Source organism: Rosa rugosa, chromosome 5, assembly GCF_958449725.1.
Source record: "Rosa rugosa chromosome 5, drRosRugo1.1, whole genome shotgun sequence".
Taxonomy (NCBI): domain Eukaryota; kingdom Viridiplantae; phylum Streptophyta; class Magnoliopsida; order Rosales; family Rosaceae; genus Rosa; species Rosa rugosa.
The window spans coordinates 6,206,636-6,226,283 of record NC_084824.1 but is presented as its reverse complement, the minus strand read 5'-3'; the positions used below and the strand labels follow the sequence as shown (position 1 = coordinate 6,226,283).

Genomic DNA, 19,648 nt, shown 5'->3' with positions numbered 1-19,648 from the left:
GTGACCATCATATTGTTAATCATAAGCCTTATAACTATTCTAGTTTTGTTCAAGTAACGGATTCTAGCTAGCCAGTTGAAAGGACCTCAGATCAATGAAGAGATCACTTCAATTTACATTAGTAATTGAAAAGAGGATAGTTTGGCTAAAATAATCATTCATTCATTCACGATTGAATAGTTATACAAGGAGAGACCTACTCTACAAGGCAACTGTTCCTACAAGTTAGCTACAATCAAGGAGTACAAAATATACACGAGATTACAAGTATAAACAGATTACAACATTCCAATTATAGAAGATACGAACTGATTACTTTCCTAACACGCCCCCTCAAGTTGGAGAGTGGATATCTCGAACTCCCAACTTGCGAATCATAGGAAGGAAGATTTCCTTTCCCAAGGCCTTAGTGAGGACATCCGCCAATTGATGAGCAGAAATGACAAACTTGGCAACAACAGAACCATCTTGGATTTTATCCCTGATGTAGTGGCAGTCCATTTCAATATGACGAGTTCGCTCATGAAAAATTGGATTCGCTGCAATGTGCAGCGCTGCCTTGTTATCACAAAATAGCAAGGCGGGTTCTTGATGTAATATTCCTAAGTCTCTGAGTAGGTATCGAAGCCACGTTAATTCACAGCAGGCACCTGTCATTGCACGATACTCCGCTTCAGCTGAAGAAAGCGAGACTGTTTTCTGTCTTTTTGATCTCCATGAAACCAACGAAGAACCAAGAAAAACACAATAACCTGTGGTTGATCTTCTAGTAATGGGGCACCCTGCCCAATCTGAATCACAATAAGCACGCAATCTGAGATCACTCTGTGAAGAGAAAAATAAACCTTGACCAGGTGCACCTTTGAGGTAACGCACAACACGCAAAGCTGCTTCCATATGACATTTTCGAGGTTGATGCATGAATCTGCTTAATACATGGACTGAATAAGTGATATCTGGTCTCGAAACAGTAAGGTATATTAATCTGCCAACCAATCTTCTGTAACGAGCCAGATCTTTGAGCAAGTCACTCATGTCAGATAACTTCAGTCCTCGTTCCATAGGTGTGTCAACAGGGGCAGCACCCATCAACCCTGCATCCTTAATAATCTCTAACGCATATTTTCGTTGAGAAATAAAAATCCCATTTTTCGAAGCAGAAACCTCAATGCCAAGGAAATATTTTAAGTCTCCAAGGTCTTTAATACGGAAATTACGATGAAGAAATTGCTTGAGTGCATCAATACTTGCAGAATCATTTCCCGTAATCAAAATATCATCAACATATATCAAGAGGGCAGTAAAAGACTTGCCTTGTCTCTTGGTGAATAAAGATAGTCAGCCCTGGATTGTATGTAACCAGCAGATCGAATAGCCTCTGAGAACTTTGCGAACCACTAACGAGATGCCTGCTTCAGACCATATAATGACTTGTGAAGTCGGCAGACCAATCTTTCCTCCCCCTGTTTCCGAAGCCCTGGTAGAGGAGACATATAGATTTCCTCATGGAGGTCGCCATGTAAGAAAGCGTTATTGACATCCAGTTGGTGAAGTGAACATCCCCGGGCTGCTGCCAAGGCAAGTAAACATCAGACATAATTAAATTTGGCAGTGGGAGAGAAAGTGTCCTGATAATCAACCCCCTCCATTTGCGTGAATCCTTTGGCCACTAATCGGGCTTTGTACCGCTCAATGGTTGTGATGCCCCGGAAATTCGTATTTATTTTCCGAGGATTTTTCGGAATCTAATTTGTGGTTATTGGACGGTTTCGTGGCTCGTGGATGGAGCGGAAGTGTTTCGGATGAATTTTTATTCAGAAAGTATGACTTTAGGGGGTCGTGTGAAGTTTGACTTTTTATTCGTTGGGATTCTTAGAAAACTTCCTTCACGAAAGTTGTAGAGCGCGTCGATATGAGTTCGTGGACATGTGGAACGCGAGAATCGGAGTTCGCATGAGAAAGTTATGGCAATTGGAAGGAATTTCCATTTTGGTATAAATAGAAGTTTCCCGAATGGGAAATTTAGTATTTTCATTTGGTTTCCATTTCCGGAAACTGACATCCCTTCTCTCTATTCTCTCTCGGCTGCACCTTCAGAAAAGAAATTATCCGGCCGACCCGACCCGGCTTTTCCGGCGAACTGCGGCGGTCTCCGGCGACGAAACTTTCCAGATAGGATTGTCTCCTCCGTCTGGTCGTCCCTGTGGTGTTCTCTAGCACCGATTCTCGGTGGTGGCGACGGTAGAAGGCGGCGCAGTTAGATGTTTTCGGACCCGATCGGTTCTCTGATCTCCGACGTCGGCGGGGCTTCAAGTCGAGCTTGGGGAGCTCAGAGCAGCCTCCTTGATCGATCCTTGGTGGTTGTTTGGATCGATTCACGTAAAACTTGGATCAACTCAGATTGGATTACTGTTCACGGCTTGTGAGGTAGTTTTCAACCCTTTATGCTTGTTTTCTGACTTCAAGCTAGTTATGAAAATTCACAAGCATGCTTAGATGAAGAACTTTGATGTTGGGAGTTTTGTGAAATATTGAGTTTTGGCCGGCGGCGGTGCGCCACTGCCTGTGGAGGCGTTCTGGCGGTGTTCCGGCCATGTATGAGATTGTTTCTGGTATTATATGTCTTCTACTCGTCGATACGAGCGTTTTGATATATAATACACATATTTTGGAGTTCGTATGAAATTGTTATGATTTTTACGGTTTCATACCGGTTGATTTATTTGATCCGTGAGGATCCGAGCGTCCGATCGACTTGTGGTTGGGAAGTATCGATCGTGGATGTATTCCGGAGACTTTAGGAGGTCTTGGATGTGGTTTCGCCTCGATTGGCGCCACTTTGGGGATTTTAGTTCAAAACAGGGGTTTCGAACTTAAATCGTTTGTGAATCGTTACTAAGTTGAAGCTGTATGTGATTAGGTACTTGGGAAGTATTCTTGGACGGTTGTTTTGTGGTTTAGCTGCTTTGTTCTGTATTGAAGACGCAGCGGGAGTTTCGAGGTGAGTAATCTCACAAGGTTCAATTATGAACGGATTTAATTGGTTGATTTTGATTAGCTTTCGAAATGAACTATAGTTGATATTAGTGGTATTCCTGAGTGAATGACTACGTATATATATATATATATATATATATATATATATATATATATATATATATATATATATATATATATATATATATATATATATACGTGAAATATATATGTTTTGGTGGGTTGTGGATTTATGAAAACAATATGCATGAATTGATGCATTTTATTGTTTTGGGTTGTGGCTTTTTGGAAAACAAATGGTGGGAAATGATATTTCTATTGTTTTGAAAAGTGTCTGAGGATGTGAGAGTCACAGGTTGTGATTTCTCCTTTTGATTTGATTTAATGTTTTGATCCAACGACCGGTGGTCTGAGGATGTGAGAGTCACAGGTTGTGATTTCTCCTTTTGATTTGATTTAACGTTTTGATCCGACGACCGGTGGTCTGAGGATGTGAGAGTCACAGGTTGTGATTTCTCCGTTTGATTTGATTTGACATTTGGGGTTCGGTGCGACTCGTTTAATGTTTTGGTCTGAAGGTCAGGTTGGCCTAAGGATCCGGGGTTGCAGGTTGCATCCTCAGGCAATGTATATCGTAAGGTTGAACCTTGGCCGAGGTGACAGGTTACAATATATTCAGTTAGAGCTCTAGTCTGTCTGTCATGGTATCTCATGGATCTAAGTAGGTTACTTACGATTACTGGGTACGTATTTTGTCCAGGTTGGACTAAAAGAATCATATGCTATTTGTTAGGTTAACGATAGGTATGATTGATGTGCGTATGTGTTTTGTCGAGGTTGGACCGATTATGTGTTTTGTCCAAGTTGGACCAATTATGTGTTTTGTCCAGGTTGGACCGATTATGTGTTTTGTCCAGGTTGGACCGATTATGTGTTTTGTCCAGGTTAGACCGATTTGATGTGTTTTATCCAGGTTGGATTAATTAATCATATTTGAATTGTTAGGTTAACGATTTATATGATTTTGCCACGTTGTGACTTTTGTGATTTCCTTTTGGGAAAAGAGTATTGTTTTGGGAAGCATGGTATGTTTTCCTTATTCTCGAGTCGAAAGGTTTTCCTCGTGTTTGGCGTGAGTTGTGCGGGCTTTTATCCCGTGATTTTGTGTGAGTTGTTTTGAGTTACTCATACTGGCTTGCAAAAGCTTACCGGGTTTGTTGTGTGACAACCCGGTGCACCATTCAAACGGTGTAGGGGTTAATCCTGCAGGTCAGGGTAATCGTGGCTGAACCTGAGGTGGCGTGCTGGTAGCATTACGGTAGGAAGTCAATTTTGTGACTTTACCGTTATAATGACTTCCGTTGTAGTAAGCCTTTTGTTGTTGACAATTTAATTCTTAAGCTTGTGTAATATATAACTCTGTGGAGTGAGTGTATATTAACTTTGAGGGTTCAGGGCATCAGTATGTACTTGGTATTGATGGTTGAACGATCACACATATATAATTATGGGTTTATATATCGATTTTTATTTGTGTAAAAAAAAATCAGGGGCGTGACAATGGTACCATCAGACCTGTGTTTGATTTTATAAACCCAACGACAATCAATTGGTTTCTTACCAGCCGGGAGAGAAGTGAGGGTCCATGTACCATTTTCGTGGAGAGCTTGCAACTCAGCCCTCATCGCCTCCTGCCACTCAGGATGAACAACCGCTTCGGAATAGGAACTGGGCTCGATTGCGTGACTGAGTTGTGCAATGAAAGACCGGTGGGCGGGCTTGTAGAGGTGGTAGGAGACATAGTTGGATAGGGGATAACAAGTGCCTTTAGTCGGACCGGGAAACGAAGAAAATGACGGGTCGGAGGAAGGCAGCGTGACCTGGGAGCAGATATAGTCTCAGAATTTCACCGGCGGCGCCGTCATACGACTGGAGAGACGAAGAGGCGCGGGTAAGGGTGATGCAGGCTCGGGTAGAGGCGGTTCTGGTAAGGGGCCAGGCGACACGGGGGGTGGCACTGGTGAGTGGGCCGGCGATGCGGGTGATCTGGGTGGGTTGGCGGTGGTGTCAGAGGAGGGGATCGCAATTGGGGACGGTGGGGGGACTGTGTCGGTCGAAGAAGGAGGAAGATGAGGGTCAATTTCGGGGTCAATGGGGGATATGTGGTCAGACTGATGGGTAGGGTCATCTAACGGAGATGGGTCAGTGAGGGGGAAAGGAATGGGGCCAGAATTTGGGCCCAAAGAAGAAGAATTAGTATTGGACTCGATAGAAGCATAAGGAAAGGATGTTTCATAAAAAACGACATCTCTACTGGTAAAAATTCTTCGGGTAGATAGATCAAACAATTTATAAGCCTTTTGGCCAGCAGGATAACCAATAAAAACACATTTAATGGCTCGAGGAGAGAATTTATGTGTGATACGAGGATTAGTAGCATAAGCTAAGCAACCGATGGTTCGAAGATGAGAAAAAGAAGGAGGTTTATTATAAAGACGTTCAAAAGGAGTGTGAAAAGAGAGAAGAGGAGTTGGGAGACGATTAATGATATGAACTGCAGAGAGTACACACTCACCCCAAAAATGAGTAGGGAGTTGAGCATGAAATTTCAAGGCACGTGCAACCTGTAAAAGGTGACGATGTTTGCGTTCCACAACCCCATTCTGTTGAGCCGTGTAAACACAGGAATGTTGAAAAATGACACCATGATCTTTGAAGAAAGATTGGAGTGAAAGAAATTCTCCTCCATTTTCACTTCGAAAATTTCTAATGCGAGATGAGAATTGAGTAGACACAAAAGTAAAAAAATGTTTCAAAAGTGATTGCGTTTCATCTTTGTGTCTCATCAAAAAAATCCAAGTAAAGCGCGTGTAATCATCAACGATGGTGAGAAAATAATGAGCACCAGAAAGGGAAGGGTGTTTATAACGACCCCAAATATCACAATGAATAAGATCAAACGGTTTATTAGATGAAATCGAACTAGTCCCAAAAGGTAAACGACTTTGCTTAGCCAAAGGACATATAGGGCAAGCATTATTAGAACTAACAGAAAAATTCAAAAAGTTCTTGGCAATGAAACTTAAACGAGAAGGAGAAACATGTCCTAAGCGACTATGCCAGAGATCGGTAGATGAGGTGGTGAGGTGACAAGCGGGCTGGTTGTTTGAGGTGGAATGAGGGTTGGTCAAGGTTTTCTTTGTCGCTAGTGCCACCAAGTAATATAGGCCATTACGCTGCCTACCCAAACGAATCATCCTCTTCGTAACCAGATCCTGCAAAACACACCAATAAGGGAAAAATGTCACTAAACAGCTCAAGCCTTTTGTTAGTCGACTAACGGACATTAAATCAACTTTGAATGTAGGCACACACAGCACGTCATGCAAATAATATGTAGAATTTAGAGGCAATTATCCTTTGGCCACAATATGGGCTTTCTCCCCACTAGGTAACAATACTGGAGGCAATGAACAACTTTTACCCCCATGTAAAAATAACTGTGAGGATGAAGAGATATGGTCCGTCGCGCCGCTATCAATGATCCAGCGACAAGAGAAAATTTTAGACAAACCTGGTGGGGTTTTTGGCTTAGCCACTGCTGCATGTGCTTGGGAATTTTCACCTCCATCTTTGACACTGAGGATGGACAAGAGTTGTTGAAGTTGTGCCTCTGAAACACCTGATATCACAGACTTGACGTCATCTTTAGTTAATCCCTCAAAGACATGATTGGCTGCTGTATTTCTTCCTCGGTTCCCATCAGTCTTAGAACGATTTGTTCTTTCTTTTGGGTGACCAGGTGGATATCCAATTAATTTGTAGCAAGTTTCAACAAAGTGTCCATGTCCCCATAGTAAGAGTATTTAGGTCGACCTTTGGGAGAGCCCAAACGACGCTGGTCTGGATTAATATGTCGTCCATCATTGGTAGAGAAGCGATGTGTTGTTCGAGCAGACTGATTTGGTCGGTTGTTCCTGACAGCCATGGCAGCACTTGTGCTTGAGTCTGTGGCATGTGCCGCACTGAGATGCCTTTGTTTTTCAACTTGGCAAATAGATCCATAAGCTTGTCTAACTGAAGGAAAAGGATTCATGAGAAGGATCTGTCCTCAGGCAGCACTGTAGGACTCATTCAAACCCATTAGAAATTGCATAAGCTTTTGTCGGTCATGCTGTGCTCCACAGGTACAAGAAGACACATCTGTGTAGGAGGATAATTCATCCCATAAAGTCTTCAACTTGGTGTAGTAAGCAGAAACTGAAAGTTGTTCTTGTCGATGATAGGCGATTTCTCGCTGAATTTCAAAGATTAGAGGCGCATTACTTTGAGAAAACCGCTCACGAAGGTCTTCCCAAACTTCACGTGCAGTGGTGTAGTAAATCACGCTGTCTGAGATTTCTGAAGCAATGGTATTAATAATCCATGAGTGGACCATGTCATTGCATCGAGACCATGTATCATAATCATCTGGATGAGTTTCTGCCGAAGGAGGCTTGATAGTGCCATTGACAAAGCCTAACTTATTCTTGGCATTTAGAGCGATAGTCATTGCTCGCAACCAAGTTGGATAATTATCTCCATTCAGTGGTTTGGAAATTAAAACCAAACCTGGATGATCTGAATGGTGGAGGAAGTAGGGATTAGAGAGTTTTTGTTCGTCTGCCATGATGAGTGGTTGTCTTCCAGAGATTGAAGAAGGGCGCTGCTGTACGAGAGGATAGAGCACAGCTGCGAGAGAGAGAGACAGGATTTTAGTCCTGCTCTGATACCATGAAAAAAGGATAGTTTGGCTAGAATAATCATTCATTCATTCACGATTGAATAGTTATACAAGGAGAGACCTACTCTACAAGGCAACTGTTCCTACAAGTTAGCTACAATCAAGGAGTACAAAATATACACGAGATTACAAGTATAAACAGATTACAACATTCCAATTATAGAAGATACGAACTGATTACTTTCCTAACAGTAATGACGATTCACAATATCACATTGTTGAATCAAAAGTGATTCAACAACTAAAGAAGAATCGATATATTATTTAGGATCCTTCTTTTGTCTTAAACAGAATGAACAGAGAGATCCGATTCCCTAAATGCCTTTCTGGATAATTCTCAATGTCCAGGCTATACTAGGCTGGCTATTCATGTATTCACTACGTACGACCATGAATCATCATAGGCAATTAGGATGACATTTGGGTGGAAACTCTGATACTCCCTTAGAATTTCTCCCAATTGAGTCAAGGTTGTAAGGACCTCATGTATGCACCTTGAGTTGTAAGTTTTTCTCAATTATGAATGAAGTATTGCATAAATTATTGTAGACAAAGCAGATAAAAAAAGAGGTCAAGAAACAAGAAATAGATGTTATACTCTTTCGGGGTGCAACATGAGGACTTTCTAAGAGGTCACTCGATCATCCTGTGTTGCATTATTTATAAGCAGCCATATCAAATGACAGATTTATGGGTACATAATTGTTGTCTTCAGAGCTCATAGTGAGTGTAGCATTACTTGAACTCCATGTTGTGGCCGAACTGTAAGAAGCCGAAAGGGCGAGTGAACATAACCCAGGGAAAGTGTGAAGGTGTAGCGTTGTAGAATCATTGCCAGAGCAATTTTAGCTTCGGTGGTTGCAAAGTTGTATCCCACACAATTTCTAGGTCCCATTCCAAAGGGTATAAATGTGGCCATGTTATTGTTGGTAGCTTTAGCAACCCCTTCTGAGAATCTCACTGGTTTGAACAATTCCACATCTTGTCCCCAGAATTGAGGCTCATGCTGAAGGGCCAACACATGGAATAATGATTTCAATATCAACTGGAACAAGGAGTTTTCCGAGTCTAACTTCTCGTGCGACTTTCCTCTCGAGGGACACAACAGGAGGATATAACCTTAGAGACTGATTGATGATCATACCCATCTGCAACAAAAGAAAGCACAATTGAAAGCAACTCCTCATAAGCTAACAAAATTTATCCCAGTACTATAAGGAAATGGACAAATTTTTTAACTTTCTTACTGTTTTTAGTTTGGAAATGTCATCAGGGTTTGGAGTTTGTTTGCTGAATAATTGCAGGACTTCTTTTCTTGCTTCCTCTTGCCAATCTGTATGGAGTGCCAGAAGAAACAGAGTCCAAGCTAGCAGACTGTTGGTGGTTTCTTGTCCAGCAAAGTAAAATGTCTTGCACTCATCAACTAGATCATCCACTGTAATCCTCTGGTTGTCATCGACATCATGATGAGCCTTCAAAAGTAATCCAAGAAAATCACTCCCAAAACTTTTTTCTTCCTCCCTCATGGTCATTGCCTTATGTTCTCTTTTCTTGACTATCTCTATTATGGAGTCGTGTACTCCTTTCTCAAGCTTCTCTGCTTCAAAATCATCACCGGTTTTGAAAATGTTACTGCCATAATTATAAGGTAAATAGTATATCAGTAGATGCTATTCAATCAAATGAAAATTCAGCATGTTTCTCATCTCATTATATGATCATTTTTAAAAAAAGTTACCTGATGATAGGAAACTTAGTTTTGAAAGCATTTTTGAATGTTAAGAAGGCTAACTTCATCAACATGTCAAAAATACTCTTCCCTTCTGAATAGCTGCTTCCAAATGCTGTTCTGGAAATCACTTCTGATGTCAACAACCTGAATTCTTCAAATATCTCAATCTCTTTCCCTTCTTCATGATTTTTCCATCTCTCTAGCATCAACTCAGCACTAGCTATAGTTGCAGGAATCAGACTCTAGTAAAAGTAAGACAATAACACCATACCATTAGCAAGTTTACTTATATTCCTTTACTGCTTCCTAATTACTTATAGAAACTGATGCAACTATATATCACACTAGAACAGTAACCTGTAAGTTCTTACCTTTAAGCTCTCTCCATGGAAGGCATAGTTGGCCAGCTTTCGCAATCTTCCCCATTTTTCACCTTCAGTTGTAACAAGTCCATCTCCCAATAGCTTCTTTACAAATACTGGGGTATCGGTTTTCAGGAAAGTTCTATCTTTGTTATTTAGTATGACGCAGTCGGATTGATAACTAGGTTTACCAGCAATAAACCTAACAAAAGGGTTCTGGAGTCCACCAGAGATAAAAGAGAAAATTCTCTATTTTATTGATAAAAGATGAAAGATAGGTTCTGCAGCCGCTTGCAGCTGCTTAAATTAGAGAAAAGTAACCCTAAGGCGACTAACAATGAAACCCTAAAGCCCATGGGTAAAAACGAAAACAACCCAAAAATAACTAGGAAAACCAAAACTCCGAAAAATAGAAAAATGCAGTTTTAAGGCCTTAAACGAGCCCGAAAGCCCGAAAAAGGCCACAGCTCATGGCAAAGCGATGAGTCTTGTTTCTGGCGCTATTCCCTTTCCGGAAAGGTAAGGCACGTCCCAATCGGACACCGAGCTGTTTCGTGTCTACTAGTCACTTTTTGTTTTCCTCCTTTAGCACGATCCAACTGTTCTTCGAATTGGGCTGCCATCCATTCTGCATCATAGTACCTCTTTGCACAACTCAGGTTCAGTAATGACCAATTGAGCTCGAGAACCATGCCATTGAAGAAAATTCTTCCCTGTAGTATAAGTGACCAAGTTATTACTAGATTTAGAAATCAGTCATAAAGATTAGATATCTAAAGATTAATTTGTTACCATATACCCTGTGTTTGAACCCAAAATGAGCATTTTGGCCTGACAAGGCGTGTCTTGGAGAAATTGAGCCAATGTCAGTGGCTCAAGCTATATATTTTCGACAAGTTCGAAATATATTATTTAGAGGCTAAATAAAGCCTACCTGCAGAATTATGGAAAATTATGCAAGCTGCAAGAAAAGGCACGCCCATGCAAATATTCATACTCCATTCAATGAAGGAATATGGCATGCACGTGGGGAAGCATTCAACTACATTTCATGGTGGCTAATAGGGAAAACCTATCATGATTCCATTAGTGCATAAGTGTTTAAACCACCATGATTCCATTAGTGTTTAAGTGTTTAAACCACCATGATTCCATTAGTGTTTAAGTGTTTAAACCACCATGATTCCATTAGTGCTTAAGTGCTTAACCCATCATGATTTGTTTAATTAAGGCCAACCACTATGGCTTGGTAGCCTATATATAGAGGCTGCGACGAAGTAACAGAGACACAATTCATCAACTAATCTCTACAACTACTCAAGTCTCTCTGGAGAACCCCTCTCTTTCTCTTACCGGTGATCACACTCCAGTCCCAGAATCCTCAGGAGCCGACTATCAGTGCCACCAAACCCTCTGTTAACGTGCTTCGGTCCTAGACTCCTCGGGAGCCGACTGTAGTACCGCGACCACAACGGTTACGGAACCAGCCAAGCAAGGGTAATGCCTTCACAAACCAGCCAAGCTAAAGTCACGCTTTAGCAAGTTCTCCCCACTTCCCAGTGAATTTCGCTCTACTCGATCTACGACGTCGAGTATCTATTGTGCGATTTCGAAGAAGCTTAGCAAAAGTCCTCACCACGAGGCACAAAGAATCCCGCGACGAGGTTGGTGCTCTCCTCATCCACAATCGCTGAAAACAAGTCAGGTCAAGGGATACCCCCGACGACCGCACCTGAATGGTGCTGGCACGCCCACGCAAGAAAAGAGACTGTTGACTAGCTCAAGAAAAAACTGGAGCCAAACACCCTGCTCCAAAAGTAGTAATGAGGTTGAACATGAGAAAATATATCATGTGACAAACTTTTGGGCCTGCTCATGGCTTCTTTTTGCATGCTGGAGATGTCTTTGGCATTTCCATGGAAAAATCTGTAAGAAGGACCTTTGATTCCTTGCAAAGCCATCAGCTCTGTATACGAGTCGGATTCCACCTTAGTTTGTGAAAGATCTTGATCAGAACTAAGAGAATGAACAAAAATAGAAAGCTTAAAAGAATGAATACCAGGCCTCCCAAAGAACTCATATCAGAACCAGAACCTATTACGTTTCTTTCAATAGTTGACAAAGTTCAAGTGTTCTTGATGTTTATATTATAATTTAGGATTAAATTCAGTTTACCCCCCTGAGGTTTGGGGGTAATTTCATGTTAGTTCTTGTGGTTTCAATTTAATCAGAAACGCCCTTGAACTTTCCAATTTCAGTCAATCGTGTCCAATTTCTCAAGTTCCGTCCAAATTAGACGTTAACTGCTGACGTGGACTCAAGCTTGGGGGCTAAAATGGTCATTTCCTCTCTCTTCTCTGAACCCTCCTTTCTCTCTTCCTCGCTGCCAACCGACAATTAGAAGCAGGTGGCAGAGGAGGCATCGAAGCCTACGACACCTTCCTCATCAAAATAAGATCGCCGTCATCATCACATAATCAGAGTCGATTATCAATCACCACCACCTCCTCTCCCTAATTCAAAGTTGTCTTTTTTTCTTCTGAGAATCAAATGCAGCAATTTCAGAAATCCAAAATTGGAAATGGGGAAATCTGAAACCCCTAAAAGCCTTCAAATTTGCATTCAAAATTCCTCTTTTAACTACTGGAATGTGGGTGACCCAGAAATGCTTCTCTCTCACACTCTCTGCATCAGCCGTGTTCCCCTGGTCAGCAGCTGACCATGGGGAATATGGTCACTCACCGTCTGATTGAAATCGGACGGTTGACAGCTCTCATCTCAGATTTCATCACTTAGCTGTCAACCGTCCGATTTCAATCGGACGGTGAGTGACCATATTCCCCATGGTCAGCTGCTGACCAGGGGAACACTACTGCTCTCTGCATTGACCTCCTCACCAAAAGATCAAAACTTTGAAGAACACATAGAAAACCCAATATAGGGATCTTGAATTTAATATAACATAAGCTACAAAAAGGTGAGCAAAAACCAAAAAGTGTGAGCCTAGAAATCCAAAAACAATTGTTGTCTCAGTTTTAGCTCACTTCCAGACCCAAAGCTCTCATAAAGGTTGAGCATATTCCGGGAACTAGATTTCTGAAATACCTGCCCAAAATGGAGGAACCCCACATAACAAAATGTATAGACAGTATGGACTCCCCATGATCTCCATAAACTTCTCCCCTAAAACCCACACACAAAAAAAATCCATTAATACAAGCTCAACACCAACAAATCCAATAAATATCCCAAAATGCAGATAGAATCAATTCACCAAAACCAACGGTGTTCCAGAAACATACCAGGCTTCAAATCCTTGTGCATAACCGCATTAGCATGGCACATCCTCACCACCTCAGCCACAGTCCTAGCCACGTTCGCCGCAGCTCGTTCACTGTAGTGCCCTCTCGCCACAATCCCCTCAAAAATGGAGGGAAATTCATAAAGGGGAATCCCAGAAAAGGCTAAACGGAAGGTGGATGGTGATGAATGTGAGTGTTGGAACTACAAATTCCTTGGAGTTCGGTTTTCGATTTGAAGGGCAGAAGCAAACATCATCGACATTCTTCGATTTTCGATCTTTTGCGGACGGCGGCGAAGGATAGTGGTTTCTGGGTCTCTGAAGATTCTTGCATATGTCGTCGTTTTAAACATCTTGTTCATATTCTAGATCTCCGTCTTCTTCTCCGAGATCCAAGTCTTTTGGGTCAGCCATGTATTCGTCGGTCTATCATTGTTGGCCTCTACGTTGCGTGATTAACTTGCAGCTGGTGGAGGAGGATCAAAGCCCACGGGATCATGATCTTCATCGAGGTCATCATCATTGGTGGGGATGGTGATTTTGGTGGCCGGAGATCGAAGAAGAAGATGGAGTTGATTTTTAAGCTTGGGGTTACAAGTGTAATTTAGCCCCAAGCTTACGTCCACGTCAGCAGTTAACGTCTAATTTGGACGGAACTTGAGAAATTGGACACGATTGACTGAAATTGGAAAATTCAAGGGCGTTTCTGATTAAATTAAAACCACAGGGACTAACACGAAGTTACCCCCAAACCTCAAGGGGGTAAATTGAATTTAATCCTATAATTTATTTGGATACCTGTGGTAAACGGAAATGGCACAAAGAAGATGCCATTTTTAACCATATCTTGTTGGCATGATTCCATCAGACTTTTATATTTATGAAGAAATAAATATTTGGCCCCATAATATATTATATTATTTTGTAGATTGCTATTTTTTTTTTTTGAAAAGTGAATTCATTGAAACTTTAACGATTACAATCGTTTAGAATGACATCCCGAAAAATCTTGGGAGCAGACACAAGCCACAAATGACTTAAAGCTAGAGCTAAGCTAGAACAAACCAGAAGGTGTACTACACCAACAAGTTGTTCATGTACAATAAAATACTGCTCTGAATCACTTATAGAGAAACTAGCAAACAACTGAGGGTAAATTCCCAGCCTCCTCAAGATAATTACCAACAATGAGACCATTGCCACGACCTTGAGATTTGGAGACGAAACCATCAAAATCTGCAATCCGGGTATACAAGAGATCGATAGACCAATCAAAACTATATTCGTCCCAGCACAAATAGCACTGTTCGCCAGGCACGCAATTGTGGTACTCATAACAATATTATACTGAGATTTCTTATAGAATGTAGAGATGAACAATCCACCTGCACATAAACATGGTACACCCGAAATAATATGGATAACACAATTGATCTAGAAGATACTCAAAATACCTTATGGGTCCCAAATCCTTGGAGAACTCAAGCCCAAATGGACTCCACAATAGACCCAGAGGCAGCCCAGCCATATCACCCAGTTTTCTGATCTGGACACCCAAACGCTAGGCACCCAGACATGAGTTACCGCCATCATCATCTCCGACGCCGACCAAATAGCCGTCATCAGAAACGTGCCGCCATCAAAGACGTCGCCGCTGTTAGACGCTTCGCCGCCATCAGAGGTCGCAGCGCCAGCAGAAGCAAATAGCCGCTCACTACGACGACCCACCACTGGATCTGCTACCCTTCAGGCCAGATCTGATTCCACCAGCCTCCTCACACAACAACGATCAGCCTTGGCTTCCTTGCCGCCCGCGCTCTTGCTCGACGTTGGTCTCGGTGTCCAGGCACCGCTGCGTGCCTTTGACGGCGCTACCAAAACGCTGCTGGGGAGAAAACCCTAGCAGAGCGTTTTCTTTTATTATGTGCTTTTCAATATGATGTTATATGTTCTGTAGATTGCCATTCTGATCATGCAGACACTACATAATTGCTTGGCAAAATAGTCTCCCGACATTAAGCCTCTATGACTTTTGGTACGTATCACTTTCATAATTTTCTTGTAGTTTGTTCTATTATGCTTGGCAAAATATCATACTTCTCCAAAAGAAATATCTTACTTTGTGTTCCCACTTTTCATCTCTAGCATCAAACTATATTACTGGTGTAGTTTGGTTCTGTACTGCTTGTTTAATTAGATATATATATATATATATATAGGGAGTTTGAATGAAGAAAAAGAAAAAAAAACTCCATTCTTGCCTAGGAGTCAAAGGGTCAAAGTATTTAAGCAACCAAATAAGAAGGGTTACATATGTATTGGAATATTAACTCAGAAATGTGATGTTTATTCACTTAGGTTTGGGGTGGTGTTGAAGTAGTATTTTGATTCTTGATAATCAACTTAGCAGTTGCAGTTTTGTAAGCTAGCATGTACATATACCAGTTTCTATGGGGAGTTCTAGCTGGTCTTCACGGCTCAAAGTGACTGAAGAATTACTCGAACTCCATGTTGTGGACGAACAGCAAGAAGTTGAGAAGGCGAGTGGATATAACCTGGGGAAAGGGTAAATGAGTAACGTTGTAGAATCATTGACAGAGCAATCTTTGCTTCAATGGCAGCAAAGTTGATACCCACACACATTCTAGGTCCCAATCCAAACGGCATGAATGAGGCCATATTATCCTTGGTAGCTTTAGCAACCCCTTCAGAGAATCGCTCTGGTTTAAAAAGTGCAGCATCCTGTCCCCATAATTGAGGATCATGATGAAGTGCTAAAGGTGGGACAAGCAATTCAACATTTGCAGGAAGTAGGAGTTTTCCCAGTCTAACTTCCCTTGCAACTCTCCTTGTCAGCGGATTAGCAGGAGGATATAGCCTTAGAGTCTCATTGATGATCATGCTCATCTGCATGCATCAAAACAAAGGATAAGAGTTTAAACTTACTTCGAACATTTCTGCCATACAGAGAAGCATAAAATTAATTACATCATAGATGTTCTTACTGTTTTGAGTTTTGAAATGTCATCAGGATTTGGATTTTGTTTCCCAAATAATTGTAGGACTTCTTTTCTCGCTTCCTCTTGCCAATCTTGATGTTGTCCTAGAAGCACAACAGTCCAGGCAAGTAGAGTATTAGTGGTCTCTTGCCCTGCAAAGTAAAATGTCCTGCACTCTTCAACTAATTCGTTCATCGAAATCCGGTTCTTCTTATCGGCACCATGATGAGCCTTCAAAAGCAATCCTAGAAAATCACTCCCCAAGCTTTCTTCCTCCCCACTCATATTCACTGCCTTTTGTTCTCTTTTCTTAACCATCTCCATTATGGAGTCCCGTATTCCTTTCTCAAGCTTGTCTGATTCAATCTCATCACTGGTTCTAAAAACCTTGCTGCAAGATTAAATAAGGAAACTAAATTAACAACTGAAAGAAAGAACAACTCGTGGTTAAAACTAATTGGGAAAGCTAGGTAGCTACCTCATGCCAGGAAACCTGACTTTAAGAAAGCTTTTGGACAATAAAGGGTAAAACTTCATCATCATTTCAAAAATGTTCTGTCCTTCTAAGTAGTTGCTGCCAAATGCTGTCTTGGATATCACTTCCGAAGTGAACAATCTAAATTCTTTATACACATCAATCTCTTTCCCTTCATGATTTTTCCACCTTTCTACCATCGCGATGGCACTAGTTATCATGTCTGGGAACATATTCTAGTATAGCATTAATACCATCAGCACTTATTAGCAAGTTCAAATATTCGTTTAATTATGGACACATTTATGTTCAATACTTACTGTTAAGCTCTCTCCATGAAAGGCATGGTTGGACACCTTTCTCAACTTTGCCCACTTTTCACCTTCTGTGATGACAATGCTATCTCCTACTAGCTTCTTCATAAAGTCACCAGCCTTCTGTTTTGGATAAACTCCATCTTTGTTATTGAGGATCTCTTTGCACAATTCAGGTTCTGTAACCACCAAAATAGGTCGAAGACCATACCATTGAAGAAAAGTCTTCCCTGTTTAGCAATGACCAAATTAAGTCTTTGAACAGAGTTTAATTAGAAACCATAGTTGAGTTGAAAAATTGTAAATACCATAGCTCTTGGTCCATGTGTAAATATGAGGTTGAACTCGAGGAAATATATCATGTGATAGATTTGTGGACCTGCTCATCGCTTCCTTTTTCATGTTGGAGATTTCCTTGGTGTTCCCATAGATAAGTCTGTAAGAAGGACCTTGAATTCCCTGCAGAGCCATCAGGTTCTGAATTCGAATCGGAGTCCACCATAGTTTGTGAAAGGCCTTGATCAGAGCTAAGAGAAGCAACACACTCAAGAAGCTTAAGAAGTTGGTTAATGGCTCTCCCAACCAACTCATCATCTTTCTAATTGTTTCTTGCCGGGCAACTGAATTTCTTTGGCAAGAGCCCCCCAAAATAGAGTTTCTGACACAGCCTACTATATTTTAAGTTAGATACTTTGGCATGCGACCATGTCACAAACAAGATGCTACTTTTTGTTTTTTTGTTCTTTGTTTTTTTTTTTTTTTTTTTTTTTGGCTAATTGACTTTTGTGAGTTTGTACATACCCTTACCCTATATTACTATACCAACTTCGGTTTTCCTTTCACAATGATCGAGCTGTATGGTCCATCCACTATGGAGGGGTTGTCGATCTCTCACTGGTATCATAAACGAGAATCTGCCTACCATAAACAGGTATTTTCTTCCGGAAGTTTACATTTTACAGATACGAGAACATTTCATGAACACATGCAGCACATCAAACCAGTCCAACCTAATACATTCGCTTATAAGAATCAAATTCAATCACAACCAAAAAGCTCTTTCCGAGTTTCAGGTTAACCTAAAGTCCCCAGAAAATACCTAAACTACCAAAAAAGACATTGAAACACACGGAGGGCCACAAACATAGCCAAGTCACAAACAAGATCAAATTTTGAACTTCACATACCTGTGTTGCATATGCAGTTGGAGCTTCTGGGGTTTCGCTTGGGAGTCTCGGAGTGAATTTGCGCACCAATAAGGTACTATGAAGCATGACCAAATTGGTACTGCTCATGCATTTCTTTTTTCTGGTTACACATGCATTTTTCATTCTAGGCACACCAGGATTATTGTACACATAAAGCCTGGATCTTCTAACTAAGGGATGAATCTAGGAGAAAACAAGAAACAATTTTCAGGCAACTAAATACAGAGTTTAACTGTTTCGAGGTACCCAATGTGTATACAGTCCAGTCCTGGCCTTTGTCCATGAGTGAAAAATGGTCAAACGATAAAGATTACGAGAAAATATGTAATGTGACAAAGTTTGAATGCGGCCAAGTTAGCTATGTTTGAAAAGTGCCGGTTGATGGCAGCAAAGTTGAAGCCTACACAGTTTCCATATAGTTTGTTCACTCTTCATTTTAGGCATCAAAGTTATAATCCCCCATACCATATTACTGGTAATGTATGATTCTGTAATGGCTGTTGATTTAGCTATTTGTAGGGAGCTTGATGGAGCTCTTTAAACTTGACAGTTTTTGAGAGAAAAATACTGATTCTGAAGTGACAAAAAAAACTGGAAGCAACTTTGCAAAACCCAAAACTCCACCGTTTCCTTGGAATAAAAGGCTTAAAATATGTAGGCAACCAATTAAGAAATGGTTGTGTTTATTCATTTGAGTTTGAAGCTGGTGTGTAATCAACATTGTGATTCTTGACAGTCACTTAAGCAGTTGCAATTTTTATAAGCTTGCACATCCAATAACCAATAAGCTTAGTGATTCATGATATGTTCTGGTCCTCACAGGTCAAAGTGAGTGTAGAAATACTTGAACTCCATGCTGTGGGCGGATAGTGAGAAACTGAGAAGGCGAGTGTACATAAGCAGGGGAAAGGGTAAATGAGTAGCGTTGTAGAATCATTGACAGAGCAATCTTTGCTTCAATAGCGGCAAAGTTGAAGCCTACACACATTCTAGGTCCCAATCCAAATGTCATGAATGCGGCCATGTTATCATTAGTAGCTTTAGCAACCCCTTCAGAGAATCGCTCTGGCCTGGTTTGAAAAGTGTCGCATCTTGTCCCCATAATTGAGGATCATGGTGAAATGCTAGAGTTGGGACAAGCAATTCAACATCAGCAGGAACTAGGAGTTTTCCCAGTCTAACATCCCGTGCAACTCTCCTTACAAGCAAATTAGCAGGAGGATATAACCTTAGAGTCTCGCTGATGATCATGCTCATCTGCATGCATCAAAATAAAATATAAAATAAGAGAGCAACGCAAGGTTACTTCCGCTCTTAATTAATTAGATGAACATTTATGGCACTTCCAGAAGCATATATAATTCTGTAAAAGATGTCTTTTTTTTTTTCTTTTTTTTTGGTAAAGAGAGAGATAGAAGAGGAGGAATCCTCTCCATCACTCCATGAGATTAAAGGAAAAAAGAATACAAAGGAAATG

At 41.1% G+C, this 19,648-nt stretch overlaps 2 protein-coding genes and 1 pseudogene across 2 annotated transcripts; all 3 read right to left on the bottom strand.

Annotated features, from left to right (window-relative positions):
- Positions 1–333: 333 nt before the first annotated feature.
- LOC133711111 (uncharacterized mitochondrial protein AtMg00810-like) lies at positions 334–1,519 on the bottom strand. Its single transcript, XM_062137277.1, has 2 exons — positions 1,421–1,519; positions 334–1,320 (listed from the first exon to the last, which is right to left on the bottom strand). The coding sequence occupies exons 1-2, from the start codon at positions 1,517–1,519 to the stop codon at positions 334–336; spliced, it is 1,086 nt and encodes a 361-aa protein (XP_061993261.1).
- A 6,953-nt stretch (positions 1,520–8,472) lies between these two features.
- Positions 8,473–11,954, bottom strand: LOC133712952 (cytochrome P450 CYP749A22-like; annotated as a pseudogene).
- Positions 11,955–15,442: 3,488 nt separating this feature from the next.
- Positions 15,443–17,606, bottom strand: LOC133710893 (cytochrome P450 CYP749A22-like). The gene is made up of 5 exons (XM_062137030.1): positions 17,272–17,606; positions 16,970–17,193; positions 16,653–16,885; positions 16,181–16,565; positions 15,443–16,082 (listed from the first exon to the last, which is right to left on the bottom strand). Exons 1-5 carry the CDS (start codon positions 17,555–17,557, stop codon positions 15,654–15,656), a joined length of 1,557 nt encoding a protein of 518 aa, XP_061993014.1. The 5' UTR covers positions 17,558–17,606; the 3' UTR covers positions 15,443–15,653.
- Between the last annotated feature and the right edge of the window lie 2,042 nt (positions 17,607–19,648).

Coding starts and splice junctions, on each gene's coding strand:
- LOC133711111 (XM_062137277.1), bottom strand. CDS start 1,519: ATGGCGACCTCCATGAGGAAATCTATATGTCTCCTCTACCAGGGCTTC. Junction 1,321..1,420: donor ACTTCACAAGTCATTATATG/GTCTGAAGCAGG, acceptor TTATTCACCAAG/AGACAAGGCAAGTCTTTTAC.
- LOC133710893 (XM_062137030.1), bottom strand. CDS start 17,557: ATGATGAGTTGGTTGGGAGAGCCATTAACCAACTTCTTAAGCTTCTTG. Junction 17,194..17,271: donor CACATGGACCAAGAGCTATG/GTATTTACAATT, acceptor ATTGCTAAACAG/GGAAGACTTTTCTTCAATGG. Junction 16,886..16,969: donor TTCATGGAGAGAGCTTAACA/GTAAGTATTGAA, acceptor ATGCTATACTAG/AATATGTTCCCAGACATGAT.